Consider the following 15,435-nt stretch of genomic DNA (forward strand, 5'->3'; position numbering starts at 1 on the left):
CAAAAAAAAGGGAGAAAGAACCTTCGATGCTAGTCACATCTGCTCCTGATTAAATTATTAGCTCACTATGCATGACATTAAAATCATAACTACCTAGTTCCAATTTAAATAACCACTTCATTTAATTATCCCCATTTTAAAGCAAAATGACACTTGAAAATATTTTGATGCATACATGTTTTCTAAAAGCATTTTATTTTACCTAGCTGTACCCTTCCACTCCCCTTGCACGAATCAATTCTGAAATGCATAGCTCCTTTTATTGATCATAAATTGCTATATTTTCCCATTCCTTCCTCCTTACAGTTCGTATCTTTGGCCTCCGACAAGGCCACCTTTTGATACATCTGGAAAGTCAAGGTGACTCCTATTTCTAATCAGTGTTAGTCAATATGGTCAAAAGGCTCCTGAAAAGGGGTCACTACAGATAATCTAGTTATTAAAATTTTCTCAGCGGGGGAGGTGAGGCACAGGCAGCCAGAGCAAGACCAATGTGATGGGAATAGAGAACAAGGATTTGAGAGGGGCTGAGTGCAAGAAGCAATAACATGGCTGCTTGATTTGGGTCTGACAGCAGCCCCAGGTGGCGCCCCGGCCCCTCCTCCCCAAGGGCCAGGCCGGCTCGCCCCGCTTTCCATCAGTCAAGGTGATCCCCATAGGACTCCCATTCTTTAAGCTCCACCTATCCAGCCCACTCACAGTCATCAACAGATCAATATGAACCTTGGAAAACAAATACAGACCAGCAGAGACACGCACAAATCCCTCCTGTACAGTTCTAAGCTCTTGGTTTTCAAAATCCCATTTTATCTGAACATAAACTGACCTTAAGACATCAGAAAATATATGAATATTCTTTTAGATGGACATTAACAGATCATCCACCTACCTTTCCGAAAACTAAAACACCGTTTGATTCTTCTGTATGTAGTTTTAGGAATGAAAGGAGTTGACGCTAGGGCACCTGAGGGGCGTCCCCCAGTCGTTCGGTCCTCAGGCATCATACAGGCCCCAAGTTCTGAACCAGTTTCAGGCTTCTTTTAAGACCTGCCTCTGCGCGATACCCCACAGCCACTCCTTCTCATGTTGATTTGTTAGGGTTGAAGTGCTGATTCCTAGAACTTGAAGGCTGTTATCCCCCAGCTCCTGGATCAGGGGTAAGTTACCACCTCTCATGGACTTCTTCTTCTTTTTCTTTTTTTTGGCAAAAACTTCCTTTTCTCTCCCCTATTCCAAGGAGTTTTAAGGTTTGGGTGTTTTGTTCTGTAAGTTTCTGCAGACATTCCAAAATGTCACAGCAAAAAAGAACTGCAGCAAGGCAAGCTGCATCTCCCATTCAAACAGCAGGAATTGCTTTAGTTTTCTTTCTTTCTTTCTTTCTTTCTTTCTTTCTTTCTTTCTTTCTTTCTTTCTTTCTTTCTTTCTTTTTCTTTCTCTCTTTCTTTCTTTCTTTCTTTTTCTTTCTTTCTTTTTTTCTTTCTTCTTTCTTTCTTTCTTTCTTTTTCTTTTCTTTCTTTCTTTCTTTTCTTTTTTTTTATTAAGAACGGTCTTCTCAGCTGGAACTGGGGGGTGCGGGGCTGAGATTCCTCTGGAAAGGTCAGCAAACAGCCGTGTGCAAGGGGGAAAAGGAACAATGACACAAGAGGCCCCTGAGGACTGCTTCAGGACCGTCCCTGCCGGCTCCTTTCATCTGAGCAAAGGGGGGAGCCAATAGTGGCACCTTCTCCAGAAAGCACTGCAGTGCATGATAGGTTCTGTTCAAAGGACTCCCCGGTTCCTTCCGAGGCACCCCTCAGCCTCTGATGCTCTCTGCGGGCTTCTCGCTCTTCCCTTCCGTCTTCGAACTCCCTCCCGGGCGGGGCTGCCGAGGAAGCTCCAGGTCAGGAGAGTCGGCGCCCGGGCCGCGGGGAGGCCGCTGTGCAGGGAGCCTCTCCTCCCGGTGCGGCCGCTCGGTTCGGCCCCGGTTCCCCAGGGCGGGCTGGGCGGGCGCGGGGGCGGGGGCGGCGGTACCGGCACCGGCACCGGCACCGGCACCGCGCTGGGCTGCTGCTGGCGGCTTCGCTGCCGCCGGGCACACGCAGCAGGTGCAGGCGCCGCAGAGAGCGGGCGCGCAGGGCTCCTCGCGGCTGGCGACCCCCTGCTCCCTCCTCTCACCTTGCGCCCGCCGCCGGCCCTTGTGCGAGCCGCTGCAGAGCTCCAGCAGCACCTACCCGACGCCGAGGGGGTGAACTTTTACCCCCACCCCCACCCCCACCCACTACCATCCCCCCTTCCTGCACGGACTCTCTCCCTATACAAGACTTTGCCCAGAGATCTATCTGGCAGCTCAATCTGTCCGTGGGTGCCGGCTCCAGTGTGCCTATCCCTTACACACGTGTGCCGACTTGTACACACATGTGTGCCTGTGAAGTAGAAAAAATATTCTCAATCTGGTAACAAAGCCCCCGCAGGTACAGCCACCATAAAAGAAGTCAGCTCAACTCACGGGTGTGTACCCATGCGTATTTGTACACATGCACCTAGTTCTCTACATCTCTGCTTACGGTTTGAAAAACCAATCCTGTTTTCCACTTTCTCCTCTGCTCTTGCACGCACCCTCATGTCCACCTGCACTCTCGATCCCCCCTCGCTGAACAATTTACTCACTGGGTTAATCATTCATCCACCTGGCTGTTCCATGGGCAGATTCAGAATGCTAGTGCTTTAACCCCATCTGACCTCCAAGGTCTCGGGGTTCCTTCCGAGCGGGAGTGCTACAAAACCGTGAGGAATCCTGCAAGGGTACTCCCTTTCGAAACATCACTTCTCTGATTGGCATGCCCAGATAGGTAACAGTTTGTCACTGAAGGAATCATCAGTAGTGACTTCTGCCCTATGGTTCAAATTATTGCCTTCACTGTCACAGCATGCTACTAGAAAAAAATAGGGAACCACAAGGTATTACTCATTATAAACAAGACAGTGACAATGCTGGACCCAGAGGCATCAGGCAGCTGAAGACCTTACTGACCTGAGCACTGGGATGGAGGGAACACATGTAATCACAGGACTTTGGAGCCAGAAAGAATCTCCGTTAAAACGGTTTTGTCTAATTTTCTTATTTTACAAACAAGCAAACTGAAAGTCTGGAGAGGGGGTCCTACTCCTTACCCAAGGCCACACAGCTGACTATGTCAGAGGTGAGAGACCACATTACCTCTTAATTAACCCTTGCTTGGCCACATGCCAGGTGTTCATCATGAGAATTATCCACATGAAGTATTTTTACTGCATCGATAGGTCTCTGGCTCAACTCTTTTTGGAAGGAGACAGAAATACAGGAAGAACCGATTTTGTTAGTCATTAAATTTAGGCAAAACGCTCAGATCTAATGAAAACTCTGTGGATTCACACTCTTCCCACACCCTTGGGCTTGGCACTTCCATACACATTGCTTCAAAAACAATTGAAAAGAATTAAAACAAGCAAACAAACAACCCAAACAGTGTAGGGGTGCCTGAGTGGCTCAGCTGGTTAAGCAACCAACTCCTGATTTCAGCTCAAGTCCTGATCTCGATCTCAGGGTCATTGGATCAAGCTCTGTATCAGACTGCCCGCTCAGTGAGGAGTCTGCTGGAGATTCTCTCTTCCTCTCTCCCTTTGCCTCTCCCCCTGCTTGTGCTCTCTCTCTCAAATAAATAAATAAATAAATAAATCTTTAAAAAAAAGTGTAAAAAAAAAAAAAAAGCAAAAATAAGTAAGCAAAACAAAACCACTGAGTTTTTCCAAAGCTAAATAAATGCTTTGACATCCTAAATTTCGGATTTGACTTTTAGACAGAAACCACGCCCCTCTCAACATTTTTTTTTTAATTTTTATTTATTTATGATAGTCAGAGAGAGAGAGAGAGAGGCAGAGACACAGGCAGAGGGAGAAGCAGGCTCCATGCACCGGGAGCCCGACGTGGGATTCGATCCCAGGTCTCCAGGATCGCGCCCTGCGCCAAAGGCAGGCGCCAAACCGCTGTGCCACCCAGGGATCCCCCCTCTCAACATTTTTAATGGGGAAACAGCTGTTTACAAGTGGTTTTAAGCAGATAACACAAAGCTAAAGTATCTAGAGTCAATAGATACTTTTGTTATCAGGCTCGGTTAAGTGAACGCCTACTTCTTCCATTTCTATCGGTTCCCTTCCCTTATCTGATTATCTGTTGTAAGTTTGATTTCTTTAATAAAAAGAAAAAAAAAACAATTCCATAGCTCTACATTTTAAGATTTTCACATTACAGTTTTTCATTCCTAAGAGTTTGAAGAGCTTGGCAAGCTCCTCAGGTGTCTCCTACTTTTCATCAAATTGTTATTGTAATGGTAAAGGGGGAATATTTTACATGCATATGCAACCTGAGCTAGGATAAGCCTAGGTGTCTCATGATAAACTTTACTTTTTCAAAACGCAGGCTATGAAAGTGCAGTAGAGGTCATGAAATGCCCTTTCTGTAATAAACACATTTAAAATATATCCAAAGGTGCTATACAGAAATTATACATTAAGAAATTATACATCAGAGTGATATGCCACCTTCCAAGTGTCTTTGCAAATACCATTTAATCAATAACCACAACAATATTTAGGCACCAGGAAGGAGACTGGAGTCTAAGAGGTCTTTATTTAGGATTAACAGAGTCTTGGGTTCCATAACTAAGATAAAGAGGAGAAATGTATTTTCTTATGAAAGGCAATTACAGCAACTGAGGAATTTTTTTAACAGATTTTTTGAGATATAATTCACATATCATAGAATTCATCCATTTCATGTATATAAGTCAGTGACTTTTAGCATATCACAGATATATACAATCATCATCCTAGTCAATTTTAGAATATTTTCATCACCTCAAAAAGAAATTCAGTAACTTGGATTATCACCTATCCCCTCCAACATTCCCATCCCAACACTAAGTGACTGCTAATCTACTTTCTGTCTCTAGACCTTTCCTTGTTCCATACCATCATATGAACAGAATCATATGCTATGTAGCCTTTTGTGACTGTCTTTTTCCACTTAGCATAATGTTTTCAAGGTTTACTCTCATTGTAGCATGTATGAGTACCTCATTCTTTTTTATGGATGCATAATAATCCCTGGTGTGGATATACCACATCCTATTGACTCATTTGTCTATTGATGGACATTTGGGCATTTCTACTTTTTTGGCTATTAACAATAATGCTGCTATAAATATTCATGCACAAGTTTTTGTGTGGACATATGTTATTTCTCTTGGGTATGTATCTACCTAGGAGTGCAAATGCTGGTCAGATGATAACTCCGTGTTTAATTGATTGAAGAAATATATCAGATTCTTTTCCAAAGCAGCTGCTCCATTTGGCATTGTTTAGCAATGTAGGAGCATTTTGATTTTCCTACATCTCATCAATACTTGCTATTATTGGACTTTCTGACTCTAGCCATCCTAGTGGGTATCAAGTGGTACCTTATTGTGGTTTTGATTTGCATTTTCTGGATGACTAATGAAACTGAGCATTTCTCCATGTGCTTTTTGGCCATTTGCATGTTTTCCTTGGAGAAATATTTATTCAGATTCTTTGTTCATTTATCAGTTGGGTCAAAAAGAGTCAAATTTTTAATTTCCCTTCTATTACTGAATTGTAAGAGTTCATTATAAATTCCAGATACAAGTTCATTACTTAGATATATAATCTGGAAATACCTCTTCCCAATCTGTTGGTTGTAGTTTCACTTCCCACCATTGACAGTGTCAATTCAGGTGTTTTTGAATGATTTGAAAAACCATATTTATTTTAATTAGCATAATTAAAAAATTTTTGTTTTCATATGCTGAAGGATATACTACTAGTAATTGTGGGTTTTTCATTCCCACAGTAGCGGTAATGGATCACATTATTGTGCGAGAAAGTAGGAGGATGTCACAAACCAGAAGCCTTGAGTTTTCTTCCTAGTTCTGTTCCTCACAGTGTGATTGGCAATTGGCAAGTTAATCACCCTCCCTGGGTCTTAATGACCTAATATACAAAATGTGGGATGGAACTAAATCAGAGGTTTTAAAATATTCTTTATCAGTAGAAAGCATATTTTCAATGAAATGTTAAGTGTATTTCTAGTATATAAGATAATTAAAAGGATTTGTAGTTCTATAAATTTGTTTGAAACACAAATTTATAATATTTCTTTAAAATTCAATCAGTGACCAGAGAGGGTCCCAGATTATGGGTGACAATTGTGATCTTCTACAAATGTCAGCATTCAATTTGGTTCTATATTCCACATTTACTTTAAAAAATTGTATGGTTCAGTTGACTCACAAAGGATTTATTGCAAATGGAATATGTAGTTCAAAAGCTTCCCTTGCATTCTCATAATATTCTTTTTTTTTTTTTAATTTTTTAAGGTATTTATTTATTTATTTATTTATTTATGATAGTCACAGAGAGAGAGAGAGGCAGAGACACAGGCAGAGGGAGAAGCAGGCCCCATGCACCGGGAGCCCGACGTGGGATTCGATCCCGGGTCTCCAGGATCGCGCCCTGGGCCAAAGGCAGGCGCCAAACCGCTGCGCCATCCAGGGATCCCTCTCATAATATTCTTTAATTAAATAAAAAGGGCAGAAAAATTTTTATTGGAGCATTGTTTCTATGGTAAGCATCCTAAGCTAAAATATATCTTTTTTAATTACAAGTAAATTTGAATCAAACATTTACAAAATCCCGGAAGCTCATTTCATAGGATAAAGTATAGTAATCCCTTCTTATCCACAGGAAATATGTTCTAAGACCCCCAGTGGATGCCTGAAACTGGGATTCAGTCCTGAATCTTATATATACTGTTTTTTCCTACAGATACACACTTATGATAAAGTTTAATAATAAAGCAAGCGCAGTGAGCAATCAACAAGAACTAATAATAAAATAGAATAATGACAATACACTGTAATAAAAATAATGTGAATGTGGCCTCTTTCTCTCAAAATATCTTGTAGTGTATTCACCCTTCTTGTGATGATGTGAGATGATAAAATGCCTATATGATGAGATGAAGTGAGCTGAATGACACAGGTATCGTGACATAATATTAGGCTTCTATTGACCTTCTGATGATAGGTCAGAAGGAGCATCATCTGCTTCTGGACCATAGTTGATTGTGAGTAACTGACAACCGCAGAAAGAGAAACCGCAGATGAGGAGGGACAACTGTACATCAACTTATCAACTAGCAAGGCTCCCTGCTAAGTTCATAAATTTGAAGATTTATATACAGCTCCTGTCTAGTCCCTGCTGTGAGAACTTCTGGGACTCCTGGGCTGGTAGGACCTCTGTGCCTACTGATTTGATAGAGCTAATTGGACTTCAGTCATTTTTTTTTCAGAAAAGGACAGATGGAAGAGGAGGAAAGGGAGAAAATAGGACACTTTACGGAAATAATTCTGAACAAAAATACTTCCTTCAGGAGATACTAAGGATCCTCCTAAACTCAGAAGCCACAGAGATTTGGTAATGGGGGAAAGAGAGTCTTTAGAAGACACATCTTCAGACACCCCACAAATCCCTGGCTCTGGAGGTACCAGCAAAACTCCAGCAGGTGAGTATATGTCCCAAGGACAATCATGAGGGGCTCCTGGGTGGCTTAGGGATTGAGTGTCTGCCTTTGACTCAGGTTGTGATCTCAGGGTCCTGGGTTTGAGTCCCATACCAGGATCCTTGAGGAGTACCTGCTTCTCCCTCTGCCTATGTCTCTGCCTCTCTCTCTGGGTCTCTCATGAATAAATAAATAAAATCTTTTAAAAAATAAAAGAACAATCTCGAGCAAACTTTTGCTAATGTTGTAGATGGGATATCAGCCCACAGGCCTTTTCAAATGTTTGTCATAGTCATTTACTAGCCATTTTAGGATATAAATAGGGTCACTGTCTAAGTTGTCACCAAAACTAGGACACCATGAAAGTGAAAAGCAGCACTATGAAAAATTATCATCCTGGGACAGCAGTTTGAGGTGAACCAGACTGTCACCAGGCAAACTGGATGAAGAACCTCCTCCTTCCCCAGCAGAAGGCACTGCTAGAAAACAGACAATTTGCAAACCTGTATCATTTACCTGGTAAAACTTAACCTTCCAGCTTTTAAAGTATACCTTTGAAGTTATTCTAAAATGTAAAATGGTGAGTCAGCCTAGGCAGTATCTAATATATTAGGTGGAAAAAATTCACTTCTGAATTCAGGGTGCTGACAATAGACAAAAGAGAATATAAAGTAAATATTGGAATTATAATTGGTTTGCTAACTATGAATTTGATTTAATACAATTTATTTTAATTACATCAAAATAAAATAATTAGGCTTTACACTGGGAAATATGTGTTGGTTATAGGTAATTTTTTTTTAAGATTTTATTTATTTATTCATAGACACAGAGAGAGAGAGAGAGAGAGAGGCAGAGACACAGACAGAGGGAGAACCAGGATCCATGCAGGGAGCCCGATGTGGGACTCGATCCCGGGTCTCCAGGATCACACCCCAGACTGCAGGCGGCACCAAACCACTGCACCACCGGGGCTGCCCAGTTATAGGTAAATTTTTTGGAGTCCTTATCGTTTCCATTCCACTTACTGAGTTTTTGCTTTATACAATTTGTCTGTTTATGTCATATCTTTTTATTTAATAATCTTTGATAGACAAAGATCATGTTTTTTACCCCTTCTTCCTCCCTTTAGTTCTATTTACAGTGCCATTTAATTTATTTCTCACAGGGTGCATTCTCAAAACTACATTAACTAAGATTTTAAAAAATTTATTGAATCCACAAACACTTGCCTGATCACAAAGCATTTTGTTACTCTAGTCATCATCAGATTCTCATCTAGAGCTTTGCCATTCTTCTTTGATATCACTGATGATCTCAGGGCTAGGTTCCCCTCCAAAGATACTCTTCAAATTTTTTTTTGCCCCATATCCACATGGTCTTCACTAATCTACATTTATAGTACCATTCTTATGACTGACTATTTATTGTCAGTGAAATGGAAAAATCCAAAACAAACAAACAAAAAAAACCATATCATCCCTTTTTTATAATTCAAGATAGTCATTTAAAAAGTTGGTTATTGATGATATTTGATTTAAATGAAACTTCTGGGAGTTACTCAGATATATGTCTTAATAATAACATAGAATAGTTTGCTATTTATTTTAACAGTCATCCATTTGAAATTAGGAGCTGATACTAACATCGGTTGAGAGGGTCAAGATGAATAGGTTTGGCCTACCTTTCTGTTCTTCCATAATTCTATATATACTCACCTCCTCCAAAAGGTCCCCATATGACTCGGCGGATGGACTTAACCCAGTCTTCCATATCATTCTGGGTGCTCGCCATAAGGAGATAGCTCTCATGGTTTGCTGTCATCCGATCTCGATCGCCTCCTGTAAGAAAGTAACACATGAGTGTGTGCTCAGCTGAAGATTCCCCATCAGCAGTGGGAGTCCCTGAGATGTACAATATGCCTACTCAATCAATTGGAAATATTTACCATGGTTTCAGAATGAAAAAAAATCTGCTTAAAAAGGAAAGGCTCTTATGTTTCCAGGAGAAAACTGGGAACAAATATTATTCCCCAAACAAAGCCTGCCTCTTTGTCCTAGCAACAACCCATAGGTCTGCATTAAGTAATAATCCAATCTATTCACAATGCGCTGCTGAATAAGGAGAAATAACAAAGTGAAATGAAAGGTGGAGAAGTAATCCACAGAGCCTGGATATACATTGGAAGCAAGTGCTGAGCAGTCTGAGTACTGCTTAACAGACACACAGTGGGTCCACCAGGACATCGTGGATGAGCAGCAGAGTTTTGTAAAGGGAAAAGAACCACAAGTAAAACTTTTGGCCCAGAGGTCCTCCTCTATTGCTCTGTCATGGAAGGGAAGCTTCTTCCTCTAGAATACACCTTCAGGGGAGCAAACAAAGAGAAGAGGAGAAGACATAAGCCTGGTCAGCAACAAGGCCAAATCAACGTCCTAGATGGCCCCCGCAACCAAAGCGTGAGACTTAGGAAATACCAGCGGTGTCTCCATGCAAAAGCTTGATGGTTTCTCTCATTTTACCACCCTTCCAAAGAAGAACCCCTAAACTTTTAAACTTTTATAATCTCTAATATCAATTTTGAAGTGCTAGACTTCTGGTGCATGTGATTTAATTTCTTAGAAATATTTTATAGCACATTGACATTTCCCTGGTGACTTAAATTTCTCATTTATAAAATAGGCATAACCATATCGAACTTGAAAGAAGTCTTGAGGCATGGTTTTCCTTACTTTCTATTTTATGTCATTTATTTATTTATTTGAAACAGAGAGAGAGAGAGATGCAAGGGGTTGGGTGTGAGGGAGACATCAGAGGGAAAGGGACAAGCAAACTTCACTCTGACTGTGGAGCCCAACTTGGGGCTCAATCTCATGTCCCTGAGATCATGACCTGAACCAAAATCAAGAGTTGGATGTTCAACCCACTGAGCCACCCAGGTGCCTCTGAAAGAGTATTTCTTTTATTATTATTTTTTTAGATTTTTAAAATTTATTCATAGAGACACACAGAGAGGCAGAGACACAGGCAGAGGGAGAAGCAGAAGACACATGCAGGGAGCCTGACATGGGACTCGATCCCAGGACTCCAGGATCACGTGCTGGGCTGAAGGCAGTGCTAAACCATTGAGCCACCCAGGCTTCCCTAAAGGAGTATTTCTGAAGACATGTATCAGCAACTATACTGCTTCAGTCTCTTTGAAAATAATTAGAATGTTGTTCACAAAAGGAATACATAAGGAAATGAAACATTTAACTGAATTCTGATAATATTTGAATATTATACTAACTTCTGAGGTGCTTAAAATATCTATGAACATTTAAGTGTACACTTGCAGCCTTGGGTTGAATTATTTCATATTCAAGTGTTGTGTTTGAGACATTGTTGTTTGTTTTTAAGTGGATCTGAACACCTTCATAAGGAGCTTGCAGGCTCCAATTCACAACAGGCCCATCACTCACTATTCTTTCCCATCCAACTGAATACACACATAGCTGTGAAAGCTATAGGCATTTGAATCTGTGACCTCTAAATTTTATACAATAGCTCTAGGTTGAGAAATACAACTATCCTACCACTGAAGTAAATTTCTAGATCATGTGAAAGGTCAGAGAAGTGAAATAACTTTAACTCAATAGGATGAACAATTAGAATTGGTATTGTACATTTTAATGTATGAGAGAAGGAGGGGGGCTGAGGAACCACATCAAACTGATTTCTTAATGTTTTCAAAATTCTTGAATAAATAAAGCTAGCCTTCTCATACTATAAAGAACATCTCACTGTTTGAGAAATAATGATCCCCTTACCCCTTAGGTCTATCCTTGGTCTATCATCACCATTAGCAACTTGTTTCTGAAAAAGCATAGATTCAGGAGTCAGAGAAAACCCAGTTGAAATCTTAATTTTACCTTGTATTAGCTGTTTGAATTCTGGGAAATTACATAATTTTTGGAAACTCAGTGTTTTTATTTTTATTTTTTTTAAAGATTTTATTTATTCATGAGAGACAGAGAGAGAGAGAGAGAGAGAGAGAGAGAGAGAGAGAGGCAGAGGCAGGCTTCATGCAGGGAACCTGACATGGGACTCATCCTAGGTCTCCAGGATCATGTCCTGGGCTGAAGGCAGCACTAAACCGCTGACCCACCCGGGCTGCCCAAACTCAGTGTTTTTAATCATGCTTTAGACATAATACTGATATAGTAAATTTTTGTGAGAATTTGATGAAATAAAGTAAAAATACTAGCCCTGTGTTAGGCTAAAGGAGAAATTCTGCAAATACTGATTCAGTCTCATTTAACTGTTTCCACACTTACAAGTGCAAAAAGAATATATTATATTTATTTTTTAAAATAATATTTTTTATAGAAATGCTACAGTTTATTTTTTTAAAGATTTATTTATTTATTTGAGAGAGAGAGAACACTTGAGAGAGCATAGGCAGAGGGAGTGGCAGAGGAAGAGGGAGAAGCAGGCTTCCCCTGATCAGGGAGCCCAAGGCAGGGCTCCATCCCAGGATGCTGGGATCACAACCTGAGCCCAAGGCAGACACCCAATCGACTGAGACACCCAGGCTCCCCATATAATATCTAATTTGATCTCAGAGATATGTCTAGCAAGTGCTTGGGAACAATTAGTCAGTAGTATATAATATATATATGGATTTATATTACAAATATATTTCTTTGATACTTAACAATGCATATTTAAACTGTATAACGTTTATGTATATAAATACGCCACATATTAATATGCATGAACACGGTCATATTACGTAGAAGTGGCAGAAAGAGCTAAATGACAAAGGAAGACGTGCTTCATTTGGTGTAGCACAGTATTAACAATTTACTCTGTATCCTTATCCACTTATACCACAATGCTGGGCCAAAAAGAATTACCATTTTGAAATCAGAATATTTTAATTATTATCTTTGCCTAAGGGATACTTAGCAATTCAGACAGCAATATCCTGCTGTGTCACTCTCAGCCCAGGCAGAGACAGCCCTAGTAATGAGTGAGTGACAGCCGCTAGAGTGTGTTTCTGCCTGAAAGCAGGGAAAAAAAAAAAGAGAATGATAAGCACAACTGGCCATTATCCCCTGACTTTTCATTTGATTCTCTCTCTGCCAGTGGTGCAGTATGTCTGACCCTGAATCTCATTTAGACTGTCAATCACAGATATGAAATCCCATCTGTGAATTTCACCCATGGATATGGATCTTGATTCCTCAGTGTATTAACAAGAGAGAGGGAAATGATTTAAAAAAAAACTACCAGTCTCAGTGGAAATATAGAATCATTGCTATGAATGTGATTGAAACAATCGGAGACATTTATATAAACTTGAACTAGACACTCTACTAGAAACATGTGATTTCCACCTAGAGATGTTATCTGTTCTAATTCACAACCCCTTAGGTTCTGAGAGCTGGTACTTGGAATTGAAGTGGTTCAAAATCTACTAAATGTATGATCTGATAAATAAGTAAACTCATTATTGCCTTTCAACCATGTGAATCAAGTTTCACTCTCTTTGTTAATCCTTTACAGGGCTTAATGTTCCATTTAACTATTAATGGATCTAAAATTTTTTCAAAAGGTGAGATTTTAAAAAGTAGTCTCGAGATATAATTATCACTGGAGTGAGAGTGTCATAGTCATCTTCAATTCCTTTTTTTTTTCATCTTCAATTCCTATATGCATATATATTTGTGTGTATGTAATATATGATAGATATTAAAGCCAGTATATATTTTTCATTGTTAAATTCTGCTTGAAGACTAATACCGGTGCAGCTTTGTTTTTATTTTTTAATACTACTTTAGATTTGCAGGCATTTTTAAAAGACACAATGTTTCAGGAAATTGTATACATCTTTTAAATATTAGCATAGGTTGGTAGCAACGCTTTGGTGCTAGTGTTAATACTAATTAGTGTTAACACTAATAGTGTTAATACTTCACACTGCTAGTGTGACTTTAAGTGAGTAGGTCACATCATTCAATTTTACTTGTTTATGTAGAATTGAAAATATGTGTGCACTTTATTGGGATCTTCTGTATATTTGCATTTGATATAAATTTTTCTTTCCCAGAAATAATGTAGATTCTTAAATAAAATACTTGACACAATTTCTATAAAAATTGAAAGGTAGATTAAGAAAAGCTTAATGAATTTAATAGACTAAGAAAAAGCTTGATCTAAAATTAAAAGGTAGGTTAAAGAAATCTACAATAAAGTAAATGCACAGTTAATTTTAAAATGAGGTGCAATATCCATTAACCATACAGAAAGTTTGACTCCTTTAATAATTATAAAATAATAATTTAAGAGGTAAAAGTTTTGGTGTATAACTTTGCATAGAATTTTTAAAATTTTTATTTTTAAGTAACCTCTACACCTAACGTGGGGCTTGAACTTACAACCCCAAATCAAGAGATGCATGCTCAGCCGACTAGCCAGCCAGGTGTCTCTGCATAGAATTTTCCTAAATTTTAAGAGAAATATTGGAAAAGTTATGCCAAGATATACATGCTCATTGTTTAGAAAAATATGGAAAATGTTCCTTATGATGAAGCCACTAAAATAGGATTTTGAAGGATTACTTATTAATGTAAGTATTAATATGAGTTTTTGTGATACAAAGGAAATAAGCACATTTTTATGTGATATTATCTCAATTTTCATATAGGCAGAAAGATAAATAAGATACTAGATTGAAATACACAATAATGTTAACAATATTTAGATCTGAATGATAGGATTGGGAATTTCTTTGCTCTCCTTTTGTACCTTTCTGTATTTTCCAGATGCTCAACCATGTGTTGTTTCATGTAATATTCCAACATTTTATAATGTATTATTTTATATGGGGAAAAAAGCATTACTGAAAAGAGTAAAATGATTGGAATGATATGGTCATGAAAGCACTAACCCATAAAAAGTCAAGATGAGCTGGAAGATAATTGTCACTAACCTCACTCAGTGATGCTCAAGATTATTCACTTTGAATTCTCATTAATTTACCTATAACTTCACCTCTCTCTTTCCGCAGATACCGATCCCTAACTACATCGCCAAAGGAAGATTTGGGACAGGAGGCCACTCTGCTCAGAGTGCCAACTACATCATGTCACTAGGATTTTCTCAGTAAAAAAGAGACTACTACTACTATGTGCATTACCTTTCTTAATAAATATATTTAAAGAAATATTATTCTGATTTATTGTGTGGAAATTTCCAAAAATAGTTACCAATGTAAATTTTTGTAATTTTTCCCCTAGAAAAAAGGGGGATTTTACAAGTAATTTTACAATTTACTTGTAAATTGCCAAAATTATGAACTAAAAAGCAAAATAATTGCTCCGAATTTAAATGTGTGTCATTTTGAGTAAGTGAACTTTTAAAGATATACAGTAAATTATTTCTTTGCATTTAAATTTTAAAACTAGTTGTTCAAGGAAAACTGTGGTCATAGACATTTGGGTTTATTTCCAAGTACAGTTCATGGTACAGACCTGAGAACATTTCAGTGAATACCTCCTGATACTGTTAATAATTTCAAGAGCAAAATGTTTCCTCATTCCTAATTGCAAATCAGGTCAAAACTAAACCTATTGTAGTATTTGTTTTCTATAGCTTACAGAAAAATATTTATATTCTAGTTAGAGTTATTAATTTTCATTCATATAACTGAAGATATTATTTTATTTTTTAAAAGCACTACTTACCTCAAAACTTTGGGTTTGGGTCTTTATTGGTAGTAGAACTCCAATGATAAATTGCAAGATATACAGTAAATTCTGAAGGGTATCAGTGGAAAATTACTGAGGAAAACATTTCCT

The 15,435-nt window shown here is 38.7% G+C and overlaps 1 protein-coding gene and 1 long non-coding RNA gene across 12 annotated transcripts in view; one reads left to right on the plus strand and one right to left on the minus strand.

The window, feature by feature from the left end:
- Positions 1-15,435, minus strand: part of ARHGAP24 (Rho GTPase activating protein 24) — a 743,240-nt gene that overhangs the window by 68,606 nt on the left and 659,199 nt on the right. For 6 of the 10 annotated variants that reach the window (XM_038582212.1, XM_038582211.1, XM_038582218.1 and 3 more), the window contains one exon: positions 9,313-9,435. In XM_038582212.1, coding sequence (XP_038438140.1) covers positions 9,313-9,435 — 123 coding nt within the window. Of the gene's footprint in view, positions 1-889; positions 1,395-2,485; positions 2,857-9,312; positions 9,436-15,435 lie in introns of those variants that run through there. The other 4 variants (XM_038582220.1, XM_038582215.1, XM_038582214.1 and 1 more) reach the window with 4 other exon arrangements.
- On the plus strand, positions 741-14,801 carry LOC102156639. 2 transcript variants are annotated; one of them, XR_005382887.1, is made up of 3 exons: positions 741-1,157; positions 7,385-7,597; positions 14,646-14,801. It is a non-coding gene; the product is annotated as an uncharacterized LOC102156639 (long non-coding RNA). The 2 variants fall into 2 exon arrangements; XR_005382886.1 differs by having other exon boundaries at positions 749-1,157; positions 7,466-7,597.

Source organism: Canis lupus, chromosome 32 (genome assembly GCF_011100685.1).
Source record: "Canis lupus familiaris isolate Mischka breed German Shepherd chromosome 32, alternate assembly UU_Cfam_GSD_1.0, whole genome shotgun sequence".
Lineage (NCBI taxonomy): Eukaryota > Metazoa > Chordata > Mammalia > Carnivora > Canidae > Canis > Canis lupus.